At 57.2% G+C, this 21,170-nt stretch overlaps 2 protein-coding genes across 3 annotated transcripts; both read right to left on the bottom strand.

Annotated features, from left to right (window-relative positions):
* Positions 1–333: 333 nt before the first annotated feature.
* CTXN1 (cortexin 1) lies at positions 334–2,003 on the bottom strand. 2 transcript variants are annotated; one of them, XM_007995110.3, is made up of 2 exons: positions 1,825–2,003; positions 334–1,412 (listed from the first exon to the last, which is right to left on the bottom strand). In XM_007995110.3, exon 2 carries the CDS (start codon positions 1,390–1,392, stop codon positions 1,144–1,146), a length of 249 nt encoding a protein of 82 aa, XP_007993301.1. In that variant the 5' UTR covers positions 1,393–1,412; positions 1,825–2,003; the 3' UTR covers positions 334–1,143. The 2 variants fall into 2 exon arrangements, with proteins under 2 accessions (XP_007993301.1, XP_007993300.1); XM_007995109.3 differs by having other exon boundaries at positions 1,820–2,000.
* Positions 2,004–2,570: 567 nt separating this feature from the next.
* On the bottom strand, positions 2,571–19,961 carry TIMM44 (translocase of inner mitochondrial membrane 44). The gene is made up of 13 exons (XM_007995107.3): positions 19,834–19,961; positions 17,205–17,300; positions 13,725–13,895; positions 10,745–10,825; positions 9,900–10,049; positions 9,674–9,813; positions 9,296–9,381; positions 8,653–8,745; positions 8,442–8,566; positions 6,974–7,024; positions 3,895–3,984; positions 3,527–3,637; positions 2,571–3,156 (listed from the first exon to the last, which is right to left on the bottom strand). Exons 1-13 carry the CDS (start codon positions 19,879–19,881, stop codon positions 3,037–3,039), a joined length of 1,362 nt encoding a protein of 453 aa, XP_007993298.2. The 5' UTR covers positions 19,882–19,961; the 3' UTR covers positions 2,571–3,036.
* Between the last annotated feature and the right edge of the window lie 1,209 nt (positions 19,962–21,170).

Genomic DNA, 21,170 nt, shown 5'->3' with positions numbered 1-21,170 from the left:
TCAACAGAATTGTGTGTGGAGGGGAGGGAGGGAGCTGGGGATATCGAGATGGTTACACATCAGCCCGGCAAAGCCGGTGAAAGGGCTTGTGATCTTGGTGTCTTTGCAGTCCTGGGAAGCTTTAAAAACATGCAGAAGCCAGACCTAGGTTCCACTTCCAGCCCTACCAGACTCTAGCCATGTGACCATGGGGCAAAGAAGTCACTGGAGCTGCCGGCCCTCGGTCTCCTGGCCTGTAGAATTGGGAAGCTAACGGGGCCTGGCTCATTCTCACCATCCCGAAGAGGAGATAGGCTATAAACAGGAGGTGCCAACTCAGCACGCTGCTTGGCATGCAGTAAGCGCTCAATAATAGCTTTTATTATCATGTTCGGCTCAGAGGCAGGGAGTAGAATGGCATGGGAGGGCTGCGGGAGGCACGGCAGGGGAGTCGGCGGGAAGTGGCAGGAGGGCGGATGGGGGGGCAGCGGTGGGCACCGGGGCAGGGCGCGCTGACCTGTCCAGGGGCCCGGGTTGGGGGCAGTAATGATCCTGCCCACACTCTCCCGCCACAGCAGGAGCCACGCATCCTCGACACAGCCGCCATGGCAGGCCTTCGGGCTCCGTCTCCGGGACAGGCGGTGCAGGGCAAATTGGTATGCAGCGTCTGCCCCGTGGGCCCGGGAAAGCCTGCCCCGCAGGGCCAGAGCCCAAGGACGGGCTCAACACTCAGTCAAGGTGGGGTTGACGACGGCCAGACAACAGGGGAGGGAGGAGGGACAAGGGGGTCCCCACTTCCAGGAAAGCACAATAGCAGAGCCACTTATACGCTGGGGAGGGGGCGGTGCGGGGGTCCTCCTCCCTCCTGGGATTCAGAGTCGGGGGGCGGGGGGCGGGGGGCGGGGGCCAGCCGGGCAGGTGAGATGCGCAGAGAGGAAGGGACAGGGCGGATAAAGGCACGAGGTGGGGTTCCGGCCAGGCCAGGAGGGGACATGGGAGGGGTCTCGAGGGGGAACGGCTGGGCTTCTCCCAACTCCCTCCCCCTCTACCCGGGGCAGGGGGCTCCGAGGCGGGATCCTGAACGCAGTCCTGGCCCCGCGGCGCCCCCCGCAGGGCCGACCCTCGGAGACCCAGTGCAGGGCCGGCTGGGGGGCGCCGCGCCCCTCACACCAACGCGTAGTCGAACTGCCCGCGCTCGAGCGCCTCCTTGTGGTCGGTCCAGGACGAGGCGGGCATGCGGCTGTAGGGGTCGAGCAGGATGCGCACGCAGCGCACCATCAACAGAACCAGCACCACGAGCAGGCAGAGCACGAAGGCGAACACTGTGCGCTGCTCCGCATCCAGGCCCGCGCCCACCGGGGGCCCCGTCGACGGCGGCAGGGGCTCCGGCGACAGCGTCCACGTCGCGCTCATGGCTCACATCGCCGCGCGCCCTGCGGAGGAGGGGGGACCCGCCCGGGGCGCCTGGGATGAGGCTGCGCCCTCCCTCCCGCGCCTCCTCCGCTTCGCCCCCTCCCGCCGCCGCCGCCGCCCCCCTTACCGTGCCCGACCCCATCCCCCGCCCGCGCCTCGGTCCCCGGGCTACGCCCATGCCTGGCCCGCCGGATCGCCGCCACCAGCACGCGGGGACCCAACTCTGGCCGTGCGCGCAGGTGGGGGCGCGGAGAGCCGGGAAAGGGAGCCGGCCCGGCCCGGGCCGCACACAACAGGTGCGAACGACCGGCTGTGGCCCGGGTGCGCGGCGTGGGGACGGTTCCCGCGGCCCCTGACCCCCGCTCCCTTTGTTCTCGGCGGCCCGGGACCCCCTCCCCCACCGCCCCCGCCCCGGCGCGCCCCTCACCCTGCCTTCGACCCGGACGGGGACCGACCGCCCGGCGGCCGCGCTCTCTCCGGGACCCCGGCGCCGGCTCCGCGTTCGGCCTCTCTCCGGCAGCGGCGGCGGCGGCCCGGGCTCCGACTCAGCCCACCCCACCCGCCCCTGGAGCGGCGGAGACCGAGGCAGGCGAGCAGCGCGCGAGCCGGGCCGCCGCGGCTGTTCCCATGGCGACGGGGGCGGGGCCGCCGCGGGGGGCGGGGCTGCGGGGGGCGGAGGCTGCGCAGGGAGCGGCGCGCGAGCCCGCGACCCCGCCCGGGCCTGCGGGAGGACGGAGCTCCAGCCCCGGGGACCCGCGAGCACCCAAGACCTCGCCAGGGCGTGGGCAGCTGCCACTCCCACCTTCACTGGCACCTCGGCCCCCTCAGCCTGCCCTGTGCCTGCATTCTCCTCTGTGATAGACCCCACTCCAGACTCCATTTGTGGGGGGACCTCAGTGTCCCTAAAACACTCATATGGGCACTCAAGCTCCCCTGGCCCTGGGGACCTCAATCCCCAGGGAGCTCAGGCAGGTCACTGGGATGAGTAAGTCCCCCTAGTTTTGTCTGTCACAGGCCTTGTCTTCCAACCCAGGGTCCAGCCCTGGGCAAGGCGTCCACCCACTGCGGCTGCAGTTCCTCGCTCGACCTTGACCGCCTCCCAGAGCAGCCGCCCGCTCCCACCCCCACCCTCGCCCCGGCCACTCCCGCGCCAGAGAAGACACTTCAGACTCCGGAGCTGCTCTTCTGCAATTCGGTGTTTTATTCTTTCCAAATCTCGGGCTTATGCACAGAATGGAAGAGCACTGTTAAAATAAAAAATGGACCTAAAGTGGCTTGGCTGACGTGGCCAGCGGGCCACTGAGCAGTGGGTCCCGGGTCCCACCTTGCTGTGGAGGGAGTCCCTGGGCCCTGGGGCCTCTTGGCACTGTGTGGCCTGTGTGCACCCCAGGTGACCAGGCACCCGGACCCCTGCAGGGCAGAGCAACAGGGCAGGGGCCGGCCCTGGGGGGAGTGTCTCCAGCTGCCAGGCACCCGCAGCAGCCCGTTGTCCCCCCCCAGCCAGCTGGTCTTGCAGCTCTTCTGGCAGAGCTGGGGGCAGAGCCCGCAGTCTTGTTCCCAGAGGTCTGGAGTTGCTGCAGGGGGTGTCGTGGTGCCTCTGTGCCTGATGACCCAGCTCGGGGCTCCCTAGCTGTGGCACCGCACTCAGAGGATCTGCTCGGTGCTGGAGGCTGAGATGTCCAGGAGCCGCCAGGCCGCGTAGGGGTTGAGCTCGTCCTGGTCTCGGCAGAGCGCCCACACGTACAGCATCCGCAGCACCTTGTCCTGCAGGGTGGGGTGGGAAGGGTGCCATTGTGAGGGGTGAGACAACCCAGGCGGCTCTGGGAGGGGTCAGGCTCTGTGGGGCAGGAGCCACCGGCAACCTCCCCCGGGGGGCTGGGAGCAGAGGCCAGCACAATTGCCTAGACTCAGGAACCACTCAGGCCTCGGTAAAAAAAAAAAAAAAAAAAAAAAAAAAAAAGGTCTGCTGGTCTCCAACCTCCCTCAACCCCAAACTCTGGCCCAGGGGTTTCTCCGCATCCCCACCCAGTCCCAGGGCTTCGGGGCTCGGAGCTGGGGTCCCTGCTGGATGGCCACACACAGATCTTGGGGACAGGCGGTGCCGTCTGCCCGCCCCATCCCGCTCCGCACTCACCGGGTCGCCCTCCACCACCTCGCCTTTAGGGTTCCGGACCACCATCACCAGCTGCGCCTGGAAGGTGATGATGAGCACTGGCCCCGGCTCCATCATCTTGCCCATGGCCAGCTGCAGAGGGGCCGAGAGGGGTGGGCCTCAGAGGACGGCACTGCTGGGAGAAGGCTCCAGCACCAGGCCCTCCCCGTGGGCCCTGCCTCTCAGACCAGGCCCAGGCCTCCCTTGAGACCCTCCCCTGGGACAAGCCCAAGACCTCTCGGATCAGCACATGGCCCCCAGCCCCTGGCAAGGCCACCTCCTGGGCCCTGTCTGGGCCATAGTTCCCACCCCCGATGGTGGCCCGGGCCCCTACTGCGAGAGGTGCTTACGTCAATGTTGTCAATGTCTAGGATGCGAGAATGGAACTGGAGACCCAGCGCCTTGGCCTGCTGGATGGGGTAGGCCAGCTGGCTGTAAGTCTGCAATGAGAGGCCGACACGTCTGCGTGATGCTGCCAGGACAGGCGCCACGCCACACAGAGCCGCTGCCCACATGCCCTGGCGCCCTGCCGCCAGCCAGCAATGGCAGAGGCCAAGAACCCAAGTCCAAGTGGGAAGGCAGGGGCCACCCACTTACTGGCCCAGATCACACATTTCCCTCTCCTGGGAACCACACTCTATCCAGATGACCCAATGAAAACAGGATTAATCAGCAAAGTGGGTGATTCTCTTGGAACAAAATCCCAAATCCACTCCCAGAGCTAAGCTGGCGGCCCCTTGGCTGATCTTTAATACTTCCATATTCACCACACTCTGAATCTTGGCCTGAGATCAAACGCCTCTTCTAGGATCTGTCCTCAGCCCGAGGCTGCCTCTGTCACTGACCAGCCCCCAGTGTCACCCTCAACCCCCTTGCACCTGTGCCAGGCACAGGAACAGCCCCCAAGACACGTTTTCACTGGAGGTTTCTCTGGGCTTGGCATGAAACCATGAGATGTTCCGATAGCATCTACTTTTTATGGAAATGACTGATCCGCGGAGGGGAGGAAAAAAAAAAACCCAGAGCCAATCCTACTTGTTCGGCTTCTTAAAGGTGACATTTTAAAAACACTTCTGTGGATGTGGCTGGAGCTTCAGCTGTTTCCAGGGCACCAGCAGCTCCCCGGTAAAGCGAGCCAGCTGTGGCGCAATGGTCCCAAGGTAAAAACAAAACAAAAAACCAAAAAAAAACACAAACAAAAACAAAAAACACCAAAAAAAAAAAAAAAAAATCTACATCGAAACTCATAAATGCCTGCTGGATTAGTCACCATGCAGGGGAGTATTTAAAAAGAAAATCTGACATCTTCTCCTCTGCTTTTTCCAAGTTGTTTATGAGCTGGGTGCAGAATAGAATTAGCCAGGAAAGATTCTGGATCACTTAATACGAAGAAGCCGGGGGAAAGAAACACATAGGTCGGGGAGCGAATAGGGTGAGATGAGGTGGCCTGAGGAGACGGGAGCTGGGAGCCCCACGGGGATGGACTGGGGCAGGGATAGGGAGGCTGCCAGGGATGGGGCAGACAGCTGGACCGGACCCCAGGTACGTGGTGCTGCTGGTGGCCCCCGAACCCCAAGCTTTGACTCCGAGAAGCAATTGGGGCCTCAACAGGACACACAGCTCCTTCCCTGTGTGGGAAGACCATCAATGTTTTGTTTGGATCTGTTTCAGGATCATGTCGTGAGGACAGCTAATGCGTCCGAGAAACTTGGCATGTCCTGGAGGCTCCCCAGGGCCTGGGGAGGGGCACCCAGTGCCATAACCTCACCTGCGCCCCCACAGGTGGTGGCCCCGGGTCACCGATGAAAGCTCCCCCCACCCTTCCAGGGGCTGTTTGGTTACCAGGGTTACCTCTGCGGGTTCCCTCTGGCCCGAGGCCAGCACTGCCCTGGTTTCTGTGATCACACTTCATTCTCACGACTCCTGGGAGGTGAGCACAGGACTCTGCTCTGGCCTGGGAAGTGGGGTGGGTGACGCCTTCAAACCCCACTTGGCTCCCAGCCCCCACAGTCATGTGGGAGACCCACACTCTCCCTGACCCCCTGCCCCAGCATGCAGCCCGGGCCACTGCAGCCACCAGAAACAGGGCAGTCAGGCCCCCGAAGACCTCATTTTGCTTCACGGCTGCAATCGCCTCTCCTGGGACTCTCTTTCACTAAAAGTATTATTTCCCTTTTTTTCCAGACAGTCTCGCTCTGTCACCCAGGCTGAAGTGCAGTGGCGCAATCTTGGCTCACTGCAACCTCTGCCTCCTGGGTTCAAGCAGTTCTCCTGCCTCAGCCTCCTGAGTAGCTGGGACTACAGGTGTCCACCACCAGGCCTGGCTAATTTTTGTATTTTTAGTAGACATGGGGTTTCACCATGTGGGCCAGACTGGTCTCGAACTCCTGACCTCAGGCGATATGCCCACCTCAGCCTCCCAAAGTGCTGGGACTACAGGCGTGAGCCAACACGCCCGGCCTATTATTTCCTTAGTGACAGTGTCTTGCTCTGTCGCCCAGGCTGGAGTGCTGTGGTGCGATGACTCACTGCAGCCTTGACCTCCTGGGCTCAAGTGATTCTCCCACCTCAGCCTCTCTAATAGATGGGACAACAGGTGCCTGCCACCACGCTTGGCTCATTTTTTTCTTTTTTGGAGACAGAATCTTGCTCTGTTGCCCAGGCTGAAGTACAGTGGCACGACCTTGGCTCACTGCAACCTCCGCCTCCTGGATTTAAGCAATTCTACTGCCTCAGCCTCCCCAGTAGCTGGGATTACAGACGTGCACCAGCATGCCTGGCTAATTTTTTATTTTAGTAGAGATGGGGTTTCACCATGTTGCCCAGGCTGGTCTCGAACTCCTGACCTCAAGTGATGTGCCTGCCTCAGCCTCCCAAAGTGCTGGGATTACAGGCGAGAGTCGCTACACCCGGCCACTTGGCTCATGTAAAATTTTTTTGTAGAGACGGGATCTTGCTGTTTCCCAGGCTAGTCTTGAATGCCTGGGCTCAAATGCCTTGGGCTGCTGGGATTGAAGGCACGGGCCACAGCGCCCAGACCTAACCAACATTATTGTAAGATTGGAGGAAAAAAAAAAAGGGCCCAGTAAAACTGGCGGCTTTGTGATCTCTCACAGGCCCAGGGGACAACCCCAGCCAGCCATCTCTTAGACACCAGCCCAGAGAAGGATCCTCCCTAACCGAGTTTACAGTCTGGGAGCAAAGGACTGGTGGGTGACCCGGTGTCCAGCCTGAGAGCCCAGATGTATAACACGCTGAGGAATGGAAGGTCGGGGCGGGCGGTGTCAGGCTTTTGGAGGGTGAGACGTGAGGATCCCCGCCACCAGGAGCCCAGGTCCTGCCTGTCGGGAGCTACCCTAACGGAGCCACCGAAATGGAACTTCTCCATGGTGATTTTTTAGGCCTTAAAAAAAAAAAGGAAGTACTCACAGCTTCATAGCACCAGTCTTTGAGAATGTCAAGCTCTCCAGAAATCATGGCCTAAAAAGGAAGGGGAAAATAAGCACCAGAACGAGAGTGGGCTTTTCAGGCGGCAGGCGAGGTCCTAGGAACATTCTCCAGTGGTGCGGGGGGTTTCCTTGGACACCCCCAGCTGCCACCTGTGGGGCACAGGTGGAGCTGTGGCACTGGGTGTCCCTCCCCAGGCCCATCCCTACTGGTGTGAGTGCCTGGCTCTGGCCTGGGCACAGGCGGAGGGCAGCCTGCGGATGACCACCCAGGAGGCACCCCGGGGGGGACCCCGTGGAACCGGGGGTCTGGCTGGGGTGGCGGGGGACCCAGCTTTCAGCCTGGTCAGGAATCCGAGCCAGGGAGATGAGGACCCACACTCTGGTCCCGCAGTGAGCCCATGTCCTCTGTCCCCTGCGGGCCCACGTTTCGGACTGCAAGGCCCACCACGGGACCGGCTGCCTCCTAACGGCTGGCGGCAGCGAGAGGTGGGGGGGCTGCAGGGGGCGTGACTGGGCTGGGAGCTGCTTCCACAGGATCCCAGAGCCTGGGCCGGATCCGATGCGGGGGAGGGAGGCGCCTGAAGCGGGGAGAAGAGCGGGAAGGAGCCGGACGCTGGTGGTGAAAACTGTGAGCAGCAGGGGGCGGGTGGCCAGAACACTCGGCTCCCACCACCCAGCCCGGAAGGCGCTGCGGTGCTCAGGCTGCTGTTCTGGGGCATGGCGCCCATCTGCACCGCCTCCCAGCCCTGCCTGAAGTGGCGGGAAGGAGACGGGAAACTGGAGGAGGAAGAGGACGCTGGGTGGCGGCCAGCGGGGCCAACGATGGAGAGTCCCATGAAGGGCCTTCCAGAGGCCTGGCCCGACTGGGCCGAAGCTCCTGCATCCTGGGGGCTGCAGAGAGGCAGAGGCAGCAGGGAAGACAAGAGGCCGCCGACCTCAGGGAGAGGCTTGTAGGGGGCGGGCTGCAGCATGACCCTGAGCAAGATATCCTCATCTATAAGTCCAACGAGGGTCTGGTTGCCAGGGACGGCACCGTGAGGGAACCCCCTTGGCTGCAGGTCTGGGTCAGAGGTGGCCTGGGGCCAGCTCTGATGTCTGAGGACAGACGCCCACTTCTCCCAAGGGACGAGGGGCTCCAGGCACCCAAAATAAACTCTAGACTCCAGCAGCTGCTCCCAGCAACCTCAAGGGAACAACAGCCTCAGGCAGGAGGAGTGAGGGAAATGGCACCTGGAGGCACTGGAGGTGCCAGGAAGGCCCAGGAAGGGCTTCGGGCATAGCTCGTGGGGCAGCTGCAGCCAGGCAGGAGCCCGTGTGCAACCAGCCTCCTCAGAAAACAGCCTCGGCAGCAGAGTTCCCTGGCAGCACCCAGGGTGCCGGCTGGGGCAGGGGAGGTGGTGGAGCCAGGACCTGCCGCCTGGGAGGGTTCCTGGGGGCGCGGCACCCACCTCCAGGACATTGGGGATGATGTCGTTCTCGCACTGCTTCAGAAACCGGTCCTTGTCAAAGGCCGGGTCCACCCGGAGGATCTCTGTGAGCACCTCCGACATCTCTGTCTTGGAGAACAGGCCCCCTGCAGAGAGCGGAGCCGGGAGTTTGGGGAGGGCCGGGGACCCCGCCCCACCACCAGCCTGCGGGGTCCGGGGATGACTCACTCACCCAGCAAGTCGGTGACCTTGTCCGTAAGGGCCCGGGATGCCCGGATGAACGCGTTGTCGCTTTCATCATACTTCATCTTCATCTCGAAGAACCCTGTGAATGACAGGGCAGGTGCTGGAGAAGGGGCCCCTTCCAGAAACACGCCCCTCCCTCACAGCTTCCAGGGGCTCTCTGTGGCCCTTGCGGGATCCACCCTGACACGGGTGGGGTCAGGGAGGGGACGGCTGTGGGCCTGCATCCTCATCTGTGCTTGGGGACCGCTGCCTGCCCACCTACCTGGCCAGGCGCAGAGGCGCCTCAGCTGCGGCCCTAGCGGGGCTGTGTAAGTTATGGGCCACCACCCCGCTGGCTGTTGCTTTCACTACAAAGGAAACACAGGCCTCTAGCAGTCCGCGCAGGACAAGGGACAGGGGCCTGCAGCTCACTTCGGGGCCCTGACTGTGCTTATGAGGGAGTGCCTGGCTTCTGGCGGCAGAATCTACACCGCACCATCAGGTGACCGCAAAGAAGTGACCGGCCCACTCTGACCCTGGCCTCCTCCTCTGCAAAATGGGGCTCTGTCTTGTGCCCAATGCAGGATCACCCTGCGGTGCGCCGACTGCCCGGGACACGGTCACCTGCCCTCAGAGACACCCGCACTCACGGTTAAACACCACGTTGTTCTCCTTGAAGTCCTTCCACTGCTGGTACCACTTGGAGTCCTTGTGTAGCACGACCCCCAGTGCCTCCCTGGGGAAGAGAGTGGGCGCTGGGCTGAGCGGCGGCGCCCGGGCCACCCTGTGCCCTCCTGTGGCTGCAGGGAGGGGCAGCAGAGGAGAGCGGGCAGCTGAGACCTCAAACCTAGGTGCTCTGAGGACCCCGCCCTCACCTCTCACCCTCAAATTCGAGGGAGCCGGGAACCTTGGGCAAAGGGCAAACTCAAGAAACGGACTCAGGAAGGAACCATGGGTGGGCGCCCGAAATAGACAGCAGTGAAAGCTGCCCAAAATGGGGGCAGCGAGGGCCACAGGCTGGCACCTACTCATTTGGCTCAAACACTTTCTCCTCCTTGAACTTCTCTCCCGCAAACTCCGTTCTCTTCCGGAGTCGCTGGGGCCTCCGGTAGGGCCCGGTCTGCCCCAGGACGCTGTCGTCAATTTCCTTCTTCACCGACTCCACCCCCTGCGAGGGACGCACAGCGGGGCTGGGGTGGGTGTCCGGGGTTCAGCCGCCCCAGGCTGCACGACCTGGCCCACGCCTGGGCTCACCTGGGAGAGGGCTCTGAAGGCCGCCGTCCTGCCCAGCTTCTCCCCACCTTTGGATACTGACTCGGCTGACTGCTTGGCCGTCTTGGCTGCTTCTTCCACACCCTCCTTGATTTTCCGGCCCAGATCACTTTTACTGACTTCATGAAGGCTCTACTGAGACAGACACAGAGAGGTGGCATTGGCACCGGCCCTGGGGGCAGGGGGTGGGCAGAAGGAATTAATTCCTGCCAGAAAGAAGGGCAGATCTGGCTCCCTGAGGCTGGCAGAGGCCTTCTGTGCTCCTGTGCCCAGAGCCATGAGAACACCGCCATGGCTTCCGGGGTGCTGGCCCCCGGACTCTGAGTGAGACGCTGGGTCAACTGGCTCCTCTCCAAAATGGGGAGGAGTCCTCTGGAGACCCGGGAACTGCCTGGCAGCAAGGATTCCCAAGGAGGGGATCCCAGGGAAAGAAGGGCGGGCAGGGCGCCCCATGCTGGACAAAGTTGGACAGAACAGGCAACAGACGCAGCACTCCAGGAATCCTCGCTCCTGCCTCTACCCTCGGGAGGGGGTGGAAGTGGCCCCTCCCCTCCTATTTTTAGGCAGGAAAAACATTTTCATGTTCTCCTCGAGTCCTGGCTAGTAGCACTTACTGCTGTCGACTTACTGGGTCAACTGTCATGCAAGGTTGCCAGTCTGACCTCACCCTGCGTGTGCCCAGAACTCCAGAAACCTTCACGAGGGTGGCAGCACGCCCCATGCCACCCACTGCTGCCAAGTCACCCCTACCCAGGATCCGACTCTTCCTCCAGCAGCCGGGGGACTTCGATGGCCCCAGCAGCTCCAGGAAGGCATGGCACTGTTACCTCCTTCACGGTGCCCGTCAGCTCCCCAAGCTTCTTCCGTAGCACCTCGCTCGTCCGCATGGTTTCTGACTCGATGGTTTTCTAGGTAAAGAGCATTGTGTCCTTTTTTTTTTTTTTTTTTTTGAGACAACATCTCTCTCCGTTGCCCAGACTGGAGTGCAGTGGCATGATCTCAGCTCACTGCAACCTCCTCCACCCAGGTTCAAGTGATTTTCCTGCCTTACCTTCCCAAGTAGCTGGGATTACAGGGCCCGCCACCATGCCTGGCTAATTTTTGTATTTTCAGTAGACAGGGTTTTACTACGTTGGCCAGGCTGGTCTCAAATTTCTAACCTCAAGTGATCCACCTGCCTCGGCCTCCCAAAGTGCTAAGATTACAGCCGTCAGCCACTGTGCCCGGCCAAGCGTTGTGTCTTTAAGTCTGTGTGTTCTGACATGGCAGTGACATTTCTCTCATAGCCAAAGGTCCAAGAGGCATTTTCTGAGCAGCCCCTCCGTCCCCGCACCTGCCAGCACGCGCTGCCTCCAGGGCCCCTGGCGGTCCATATGGCTTGGATTGAGGGTCTCTGCAACGGTGAGCTCTGTGCCCAGAGGCTGGCAGACTCGGGCCCCTGCTTGGCAGCTACCACCTGAGAAGAGGAGGCCCAGCCTTCGCCTTTCACTCAGTGGTAGGAGGTGGCCTTGCCTGTCATCACTGTGCCCCTCATCCAGCCTCCAGCCACCACAGCTTGGTCTTATGTCTCCCGCCGCATCCATCCCACTCCAAACTCAGCCTGCTCTGTCTTCAGATGACCCCTGCATTCATGATAAAGAAGGGCTGGGCATGTGAGCTGTAGTCCCAGCTCTTTGGGAAGCTGAGATGGGAGGATCACTTGAGCCCCAGAGTTCGAGACCAGCACAGACAACATGGAGAGACCCTGTCTCTAGAAACATAAAAAAATTAGCCAGGCGTGGTGTCCCATGCCTTTAGTCACAGCTACTCAGGAGGCTGAGGTGGGAGAATCACCTGAACATGGGAAGGTCAAGACTGCAGTAAGCTGTGATCACACCACTGCACTCCAGCCAGGGTGACAGAGCAAGACCCTGTCTCAAAAAACCAAACTAGGCCGGGCGCAGTGGCTCAAGCCTGTAATCCCAGCACTCTGGGAGGCCAAGGTGGATGAATCACCTGAGGTCAGGAGTTCAACACCAGCCTGGCCAATGTGATGAAACCCCATGTCTACTAAAAACACAAAAATTAGCCGGGCGTGGTGGCACACGCCTCTAATCCCAGCTACTCAGGAGGCTGAGGCAGGAGAATCGCTTGAACCCAGGGAGGCGGAGGTTGCAGTGAACCGAGACTGAACCACTGCACTCCAGCCTGGGTGACAGAGCGGGACTCTATCTCAAAAGAGAAAAACAAAAACAAACAAAAAAACCCACAAACTAAACCAAACCAAACCAAATTCCACGGGACCTGTGGCAGGCGCATCTCTGAGGCTCAGCGCTCATTGCTAAGATGGGACACGGTACCCGCCTCGCAGGGCCCTTACAAGTAAAGGAACGCAGAGCCATTCCCAGAAGCCACGGCTTGGCAGCTGCTCAAGAAGAGAAGTCACAATTAATAATCACAGGCTGGGAGCAGTGGCTCACACCTGTAATCCCAGCACTTTGGGAACCTGAGACGGGCAGATCACTTGAGGCCAGGAGTTTGAGACCAGCCTGGCCAACACGGTGAAACCTCATCTCTACAAAAAGAAATACAAGGCTGGGCGCGGTGGCTCACGCCTGTAGTCTCAACACTTTGGGAGGCCAAGGCAGGTGGATCATTTGAGGTCAGGAGTTCAAGGCCAGCCTGGCCAACATGGTGAAACCCTATCTTTACTAAAAATACAAAAATTAGCTGGGTGGTAGTGGTCCATGCCTGTAATCCTAGCTACGCAGGAGGCTGAGGCAGGAGAATTGCTTGAGCCTAGGAGGCAGAGGTTGTGGTGAGCCAAATCACACCACTACACTCCAGCCTGGGCAACAGAGTAAGACTGTCTCTAAAAACAACAACAACAACAAATCAGCTCGGTGTGGCGGCGGGCGCCTGTAATCCCAGCTACCTGGGAGGCTGAGGCAGGAGAATCATCTGAACCCAGGAGCCAGAGGTTGAAGTGAGCCAAGATGGCGCCACTGCACTCCAGCCTGGGTGACACAGCAAGACTCCATCTCATAAAACAAAACAAAACAAAACAAAACAAAACAAAATAAAATAAAATAAAATACCAGCGCCATCACCCAGTTTCCACCCGGCTCCACTCAGAGGGCTACAGCTGGGAGCTCTCAGGAGTGCTGTAGCCCAAAGCTGGTGTGCATGAAGTGCCTGGGGGCCTGTGAAGATGTGGGTGCTGGCCTGGCAGTTTAGGAGGGTGTGAGCCTCTGCACTGCTCATCCCCTCCCAGGAGCAGCCACTGCTGCTGGTCTGGGGACCATGCTTCAAGCTGTACAGAATGCTGCACGGTCGCATGGCAGAACCCAGAGGTCTGGAGACCCGCTCCTGTCCCCTGGCTCCCTCTCACTAGTGCATCAGAGCAGTGACCTCACTTCCTCACAAGCCACCCTGTCCCCAGCCGTCCAGCTCTGAGCTCCTCTGGCTGTCCCTGGCCTGGAGAAACCCTGGCCCTGGAAACAAACATGTCAATCAAGAAAGGTAAGAAGCAAAGGGACCTAATGCGGTGGCTCACACCTGTCATCCCAGCACTTTGGAAGGCTTAGGAGGGCGGATCACTTGACGTCAGGAGTTCGAGACCAGCCTGGCCAACATGGTGGAACCCCGTCTCTACTAAAAATACAAAAATTAGCTGGGTGTGGTGGCGCATGCCTGTAAGCCCAGCTATTTAGGAAGCTGAAGCAGGGAAATCACTTGAACCTGGGAGGCGGAGGTTGCACTGAGCCAAGATCGCGCCACTACACTCCAGCCTAGGTGGGGGGAAGAAAAAGCAGCGAAGAAACTCACGTATTTCCTTCTGGCCTCCTGGAGCACGTCTGATTCTTCTAGCCTTCTGGCCTCGTCACGGAATTTTTTTATACTTTCTTTCATTTCTTTGTTTTTGGCTAATTCTTGTTTGACATTATCTAGCAAGCCGGACAGAAAGCCTTTTCTGTTTCCAGAAGAATATGATTTGGACTAGAAAGAATATACAAGAAAAAAAATTTAAAGAACATACTAGAAGAACATACAATGAACTGCCCCACAGAGGGACTCTGAGGGATTTTTCTAGATGTTCTCTTTTCTGTTGATATACATTTAATGATGATTAGCTATCTCTTTTATAACAATAATAAAAGACCAAGAAACAGCAGGTGATAAAAGGGTGGTGTATCCAGACAATAGAATATTATTCAGTGCTGAAAAAAAATGAGCTCTCAGCCAGGTGCAGTGACTCACACCTGTGATACTAGCACTTTAGGAGGCTGAGGAGGGAGGATTGCTTGAAGCCATGAGTTTAAGATCAACCTAGGCAACATAGCACCCTATTTAAAAAACAGTCTGGGCGCGATGGTTCACGCCTGTAATCCCAGTACTTTGGGAGGCTGAGGTGGGCAGATTACCTGAGGTAAGGAGTTTGAGACCAGCCTGGGCAAAATGGTAAAACCTCGTCTCTACTAAAAATGCAAAAGTTAGCCGGGCATGGTGGTGTGTGCCTTTAGTCCCAGCTACTCAGAAGGCTGAGGCACGAGAATTGCTTGAACCTGGGAGGAAGAGGCTGCAGTGAGCCAAGATTATGCCACTACACTCCAGTCTGGGTGACAGAGCGAGACTCCATCTCAAATAAAATAAAATAAAATAAAATAAAAGACTGGGTGCGGTGGCTCATGCCTGTAATCCCAGCACTTTGGGAGGCCGAGGTGGGGGGATCACGAGGTCAGAAGATCGAGACCATCCTGGCTAAGACGGTGAAACCCCATCTCTACTAAAAATACAAAAAATTAGCCGGGTGTGGTGGCGGGCACCTGTAGTCCCAGCTACTTGGGAGGCTGAGGCAGGAGAATGGCGTGAACCCAGGAGGTGGAACCTGCAGTGAGCCAAGATCGTGCTACTGCACTCCAGCCTGGGGGATAGAGCGAGATTCCATCTCAAAAATAAATAATAATAATAATAATAATAATTTTTTTTAAAAAACCAAGAAATATGCTCTCAAGCTGTGAAAAGACATAGAAGAACCTTAAATGTATATCACAGTAAGTGAAAGAAGCTCATCTGAAAAGGCTACATACTGTCTGATTCCAACTATAGAACATTCTGGAAAAGGTAAAACTCTGGAGACAGTAAAAGATCAGTGGTTGCCAGGGGCTGGCAGGGAGAGGGTGAGATGAGTGGGGGGAACACAGAAAAATTTTAGGGCAGTGAAACTACTATTATGATACTGTAACCATGGCGACACAGAGAACCTACACCACCCAGAGGGAACCAGAAAGTCAACTATGCGTTTGTTAATAATAATGTATCAACATCCAGTTAATTGTAACAGATGTGCCACACTAATGCAGGAGGTGAAGAATAGAAAACTGTGTGCTGGATGGGAGAGGAGGGGCATGGCAACTCTTTGGACATTCTGTTCGATTTTTCTGTAAACTTAAAACTGCTCAAAAAGATAAAGCCTTGTAAAAGCAAATCAAGGCTGGGTGCGGTGACTCACGCCTGTAATCTCAGCACTTTGGGGGGCCAAGGTGGGCGAATCACTTGAGGTCAGGAGTTCCAAACCAGCCTGACCAACATAGGGAAACCTCGTCTCTACTAAAAATACAAAGATTAGCCGGGTGTGGTGGTGGGTGCCTGTAATCCCAGCTACTCGGGAGGCTGAGGCAGGAGAATCGCTTGAACATGCGAGGCGGAGGTTGCAGTGAGCCGAGATCACGCCACTGTACTCCAGCCTGGGCGACGGAATGAGACTCCATCTCAAAAAAAAAAAAAAAAAGAAAAGAAAGGCAGGCTGGGCGCAGTGTTTCACGCTAGTAATCCCAGCACTTTGGGAGGCCCAGGTGGGCAGATCACTTGAGGCCAAGAGTCCAAGACAAGCCTGGCCAACATGGTGAAACCTTGTCTCTACTAAAAATATAAAAATTAGCCAGGTGTGGTGGTGAGTGCCTGTAGTCCCAGCTACTGAGGAGGCAGAGGCAGGAGAATTGCTTGAACCTGGGGGTGGAGGTTGCAGTGAACTGAGATCTTGCCATTGTACTCCAGCCTGGGCGACAGAGTGAGACTCTGTTTCAAAAAACAAAACAAAACAAAACAAAACAAAACAAAACAAAACAGAGAAACAGTTTAATGAATGATCATACGATAATCAAATCAGGGGGAAGTGGCCACCTGTGGTCAACTTTTCCACAGCTGTGTTGGGTATAGCAGCTCCAAGTGGGATCCCCTCCCTGGCTCCTGTCAAGCTACAAGAGAAAGCATCATCCAGCCTGGTGCTCAGGTGTGGAGTCACACAGCTGTGGTTCCAGCTACTCAGGAGGCTGAGGTGGGAGGATCACTTAAGCCTAGGAGTTCAAGGCTGCAGTGAGCCGTGATAGAGCCACTGCACCCCAGGCTGGGCCACAGAGTGAGACCCTATCTTTAAAAAAAAAAAAAAAAAAAGCCCAGTGCTGCTCCCCAGGACAGGTGGCCAGGCCTCCTGTCAGCAGGCTGCAGTCCCATTCAGATGCCACCCTGGCTAGCCTTTCTCCAGGGGAAGCCCAAGTTCTAAGTAAGACCATCCAGGATCACACAACCTTATGGCAGCCCTACCAGAGACTCTTGGGCTACAAACCATGGGAGTGTGTGTGTGGCAGGGGACTGGACAAGTAAGGGAAAGAGTCACAGGTCCTGTCCCACACCCACGATGGCCCCAGGACAGGACTGGAGAGGGAGGTAGCTGCCTGCGAGGAGGCAGCTGAGCTGAGGCTCTGGGCACGCAGAGAGAGAGACAGAGAATGTGCGCACTGCCCAAATGTACCGATCTGGGGAAGGGAGTCAGGTTTTGGGCTTCTGTCCTCATGATGCTGAGACACCAACAGAAGCACAGTTGAAGAGGAGTGACCAGGGTAAACTGAGTTCTGGGTGTGATGAAGTGACTCTACCAATGATCAAAGGGCTATCTTCCAGGAAAGGAAATAGCCATGCTTGGTGAGGCACCCACTGGCAGAGGTCACAGGGAAGCAGAATTCAGTTCAATACAAGGGTCTCCTCCAAGCATTAGAGCCAACACAACGGGCTATTCTGACAGCACCTTATCCCCTAACGACAACAAGCAAGAGGCAGGTCAAATGTTTCTGCAACCGAGAAGGCCAGGCACGCTGGGATCTGTCATTCAGAAGGCCCCAGACACAGAAGGCCCACCACTGAGATGGTGTGAGCCACCTCCACAGCCCCCACAACCTCCCTCCTGCCAATGGGATCGGAATTTTCAGGCCTCCCCTGTGTCTGCTGGCCTGAGCATCCTGAGTCACTCACCAGTGGCAGCTCTCCGCCCGGCCGGCGCATCTGATAGGTTGACCCGTGCAGTAGGTTGTGGCTGGAAAGGAATTGGATTCCACTGCTGAGGCATCTCTAATTGGGGGAAGAGACAAGAAACATCCACTCTTAACAAGAGGCTGACCAAGAAGTAAGCAGACCACACACAAAACAGCAGGGGTCGCCTGCGACTCACTGGCCAATTTTTTTTTTTTTTTTTTTTTTTTTTGAGACAGAGTCTCAGTCTGTTGCCCAGGCTGGAGTACAGTGATACGATCTCGGCTCACTGCAACCTCTACCTCCTGGGTTCGAGCGATTCTCCTGCCTCAGTCTCCTGAATAGCTGGAATTATAGGTATGCACCATCACACCTGGCTAATATTTGTATTTTTAGGAGAGAAGGGTTTTTGCCATGTTGGCCAGGCTGGTCTCGAACTCCTGACCAAGTGATCCACCCCTCCCCCAGTCTTCCAAAGTGCTGGGATTACAGGCATGAGCCACCGCACCTGGCCTCATTGGCCAATTTTTATCTTATGCCTGATGCGTGTCGGGCACTCTGGAATCTTCCCAAAGTCTGAGAAGCAAGTAGAAGCTGGTGGAAAGAGAAAATGCTCTGTGTGTACCTCCAGGGCCTACATCTATCCTCGTGCCCCTGAAACTAGGGGAAAATAGGTCCCAGGAAATGCCAACCCATGGCGGGGAAGAAGGCTAAATGTACCAGTACAATTTAATTTCTTAGTCTGAAAGTAGGCACTCTAAGCTTCTATGCTAGTGGCAAGCAGTCTTCTCTTGCGAGCCCATCCCATTTCTGCCAGCCTCCAAAGATGAGAGAACTGGATTTTCAGACACAAACATTGATAATGTCCCCAGGGACAACTCTGGAATAAACCTACAATGTCCCCCTCAAGGGTTGGGCTATAAACAGAGTAATTTAGGGGAGTCACTCTGGACAAAGACTTGGCTGACCTCATGTAAAAGGCACCTGCTGGCCAGGTGTGGTGGCTCACGCCTGTAACCCCAACACGTTCAGAGGCTGAGGCGGGTGGATCACCCAGTCAGGAGTTCGAGATCAGCCTGGCCAACATGGTGAAATCCCGTCTGTACCAAAAATACAAAAATTATCCGGGCGTGGTGGCACACACCTGTAGTCTCAGCTACTTGGGAGGCTGAGGCAGAAGTATTGCTTAAACCCGGGAGGCAGAGGGTGCAGTGAGCTGAGATTGTGCCACTGCACTCCAGCCTGGGCGACAGAGCAAGACTCTGTTTCAGGAAAAAAAAAAAAATCAAATAAAAGTAAAAGGCAGTTTATTCTCCTACCAAATGATGAACTTTAAGTTCTGTGCAGGCACTGAGCTGGTGGCTCATGCCTATAATCCCGATACTTTGGGAGGCTGAGGCGGGAGGATCATTTGAGCTCAGGAGTTTGAGACCAGCCTGGGCAACATAGCAAGACCCTGCCTCCACAAAAAACTGGGGGAAAAAAAAAAGCTCTGAGAAGGTCCTGTTCAACTCGGCACCTGAACCTGGCGTGTTGATGTCAAAAGACCAGGTACAACTTCTCCACCATTTCCACATTTCCTGGGCCGTTTTTCTCTCTGTTCTCTGCCTCCTACCTCTGAAAACCCCATGGAACATCCCAAACTTACACAGGTGCCTACCATCTCCTGCATTTACTTGAGGATAACTTTTTTTTTTTTTTTGAGACGGAGTCTCCCTCTGTCACCCAGGCTGGAGTAAAGTGGGATGATCTTGGCTCACTGAAACCTCCGCCTCCCGGGTTCAAGCGATTCTCCTGCCTCAGCCTCCCGAGTAGCTAGGATTACAGGAGCGAGACACCATGCCCAGTTAATTTTTTTTGTATTTTTAGTAGAGATGGGGTTTTAGTAGAGACGGGATTTCACCATGCTGGCCACTTGATCTCGAACTCCTGACCTCAGGTGATCCACCTGAGGCTGAGGCAGGAGAATCGCTTGAACCCGGGAGGCAGAAGTTGCAGTGAGCCGAGATCGCGCCATTGCACTCCAGACTGGGCGACAAGAGCGAAACTCCGTCTCAAATAAATAAATAAATAAATAAACAAAAAGAAGAAAAAACGAAGAGCACGAGCAATATGAAGTACTACTTTCTGAGTGCGCCTTACACGTCTTGACTCCCACTGCCCTGTGGACCTAAGAGCCTGCCAGGGCGTGAACCACCTCTCGCACGTCCCCAGTGAACGTTAGAAGAAACGAGACAAGAAATGCTCTCGGTAGCGGACCCGGCATTTAACCGAGAGCTGTGAAGTTCACGGTTTTTTTTGCCTTCCCCTCTACTTTTTTCCACGGGACGCCGCTGCCCTGGCTACCATTCACTCTCCTGTACACGTGGAGTCTGATCAGAGGGCGAAGGGTGATCAGCTCCCTCCCAGGCTCCGCGCATCGCCGCCCCCTGCCCGGTAAGCTCTGTCCCCGCCCTCAGGCCACGCTCTGTGCCCCCTGTCCTGGCCTCTGCTGACCCAACGATCCAATCCCAAGCTTTCTACGGAGCCCAAGCAAGGGTCGCGAGGGCCAAGGGCCTGAGAAGAAAGCCTTGGTGGCCGAAGGCCCAGAAGACCCCTAAGCCCGCCGTGCCAGCACCGCACCGCCGCTCACCCGTGGACAGCGGCACCAGCCACCCCGCAGCGCCGCCGCCGCCGCCATGTTGGAGAACCGTGTGACCTTCTCGCGGCGCGGCCCGGTTGCGTCATCCGCCGCTTCAGCCTAGAGTGGCGCAAACCTGAGACAAGCCGGTCCGGGAGCGGGGTTTCGGAGGGGGAGAGCCCTGCGATTGGGTCCGTCATAGGGGCGGGGCATTAAAAAGGTAGGGAATTCCTAGAGAGCTTGGCCTCTGATAGGGCAATGTTTTGGAAGGACAGGGCCTGTGACTGGCTGTGGGCCGGGGGAAGGACCCTCCTGGGAGGGTCAGATCTGTGATTGGGCGCGACTACGAAGGGGCGGAGCCCAGAGGCGTGGATTCCGTCACCTGAGGTGATTCCGCTACAGAACGCGCCGGGCGCTGGTGGCAGGTGCTACAGCCTCGTGGATCCACCGACCACAAGAACGGATTTGATTGGATTCTGATTGACCGGCGGACTAGCTCGAGAGTAATTGTCTATGGCTGTCCCTGCAATGACTGATTGATTGACAATGACTGAGATACCAGCAAGTGAGTTGCTCCAGGAAAGCGAAGGACCCCACTCTTGTGCGGCGCTTTGGGAAGACGCCTGTTGGTTTTGACCCCGAATGAGAAGGGAAAACTGAGAGCAGGCTGAGTGTGGTCCAGCCCTATTTCGATTCAGTGTGAATTGACACTCTCTGACCGGAAGCAGCCCAGGTCTTTGTCATTTCTGCATCCCAGATGCTATTTTCCATTCGAAGAATGACGCCACCAAGTGGCGGTATTTTAACATGGCCATGCAATCCGGTGATGAGGAGGAGGGTTGGTCCCCTAGGAGAGTTAATGTATGTTGCTGTTGCTGTTTGCCTTATTGGAGCCTTTTTTTTTTTTTTTTTTTAAAGAGCCAGAGCCTTGCTCTGTCACCCAGGCTAGAGTGCAGTGTCATAATCTAACTCATGGCAGCCTCCAGTTCCCAAGCTCAAGCGATCCTCCTGCCTCAGCCTCTGAGTCACTGGGATCACAGGCGTGAGCTACCGCGCCCAGTCCTTTTGCATTATTAACCTGTGATATGGGTTTATGGGACTTCATTCTTTCAAAGGGAGGCAGCTTGGCCCCGGAGGGCATGCATTCGTGGCTTCTGGGCTGGACAGACCTGTGTTCTCCATCTCAGGAGCTCCCCCTCAAGGTGGGAGTAAGAGATGAGGGTTTCCACTGTGGCTTTGTTGGAGATGTCGTGATGCCAAGAGGAGCAAACTAAGCAGTTGGTGTACACAGGTGTGTTGCTGAGAATAAGGTCTGGGCTAGAAATATGGATTCTTAGTTGTGGTTGAAA

The sequence above is a fragment of the Chlorocebus sabaeus genome, chromosome 6, assembly GCF_047675955.1.
Source record: "Chlorocebus sabaeus isolate Y175 chromosome 6, mChlSab1.0.hap1, whole genome shotgun sequence".
Lineage (NCBI taxonomy): Eukaryota > Metazoa > Chordata > Mammalia > Primates > Cercopithecidae > Chlorocebus > Chlorocebus sabaeus.
Note: the sequence above shows the minus strand (reverse complement) of the source record. Positions and strands in the feature narration are given on the sequence as shown.

What these genes read in the sequence shown, in the direction of transcription:
- CTXN1 (XM_007995110.3), bottom strand. Translation starts at nt 1,392, where the DNA reads ATGAGCGCGACGTGGACGCTGTCGCCGGAGCCCCTGCCGCCGTCGACG.
- TIMM44 (XM_007995107.3), bottom strand. Translation starts at nt 19,881, where the DNA reads ATGGCGGCGGCGGCGGCGCTGCGGGGTGGCTGGTGCCGCTGTCCACGG. An exon ending in CAAGGTCACCGACTTGCTGG is followed by an intron (nt 8,567 to 8,652) that starts GTGAGTGAGTCA and finishes CGCTCTCTGCAG; the next exon opens with GGGGCCTGTTCTCCAAGACA. An exon ending in AGGTGGTGGAGGGCGACCCG is followed by an intron (nt 3,157 to 3,526) that starts GTGAGTGCGGAG and finishes CCCACCCTGCAG; the next exon opens with GACAAGGTGCTGCGGATGCT.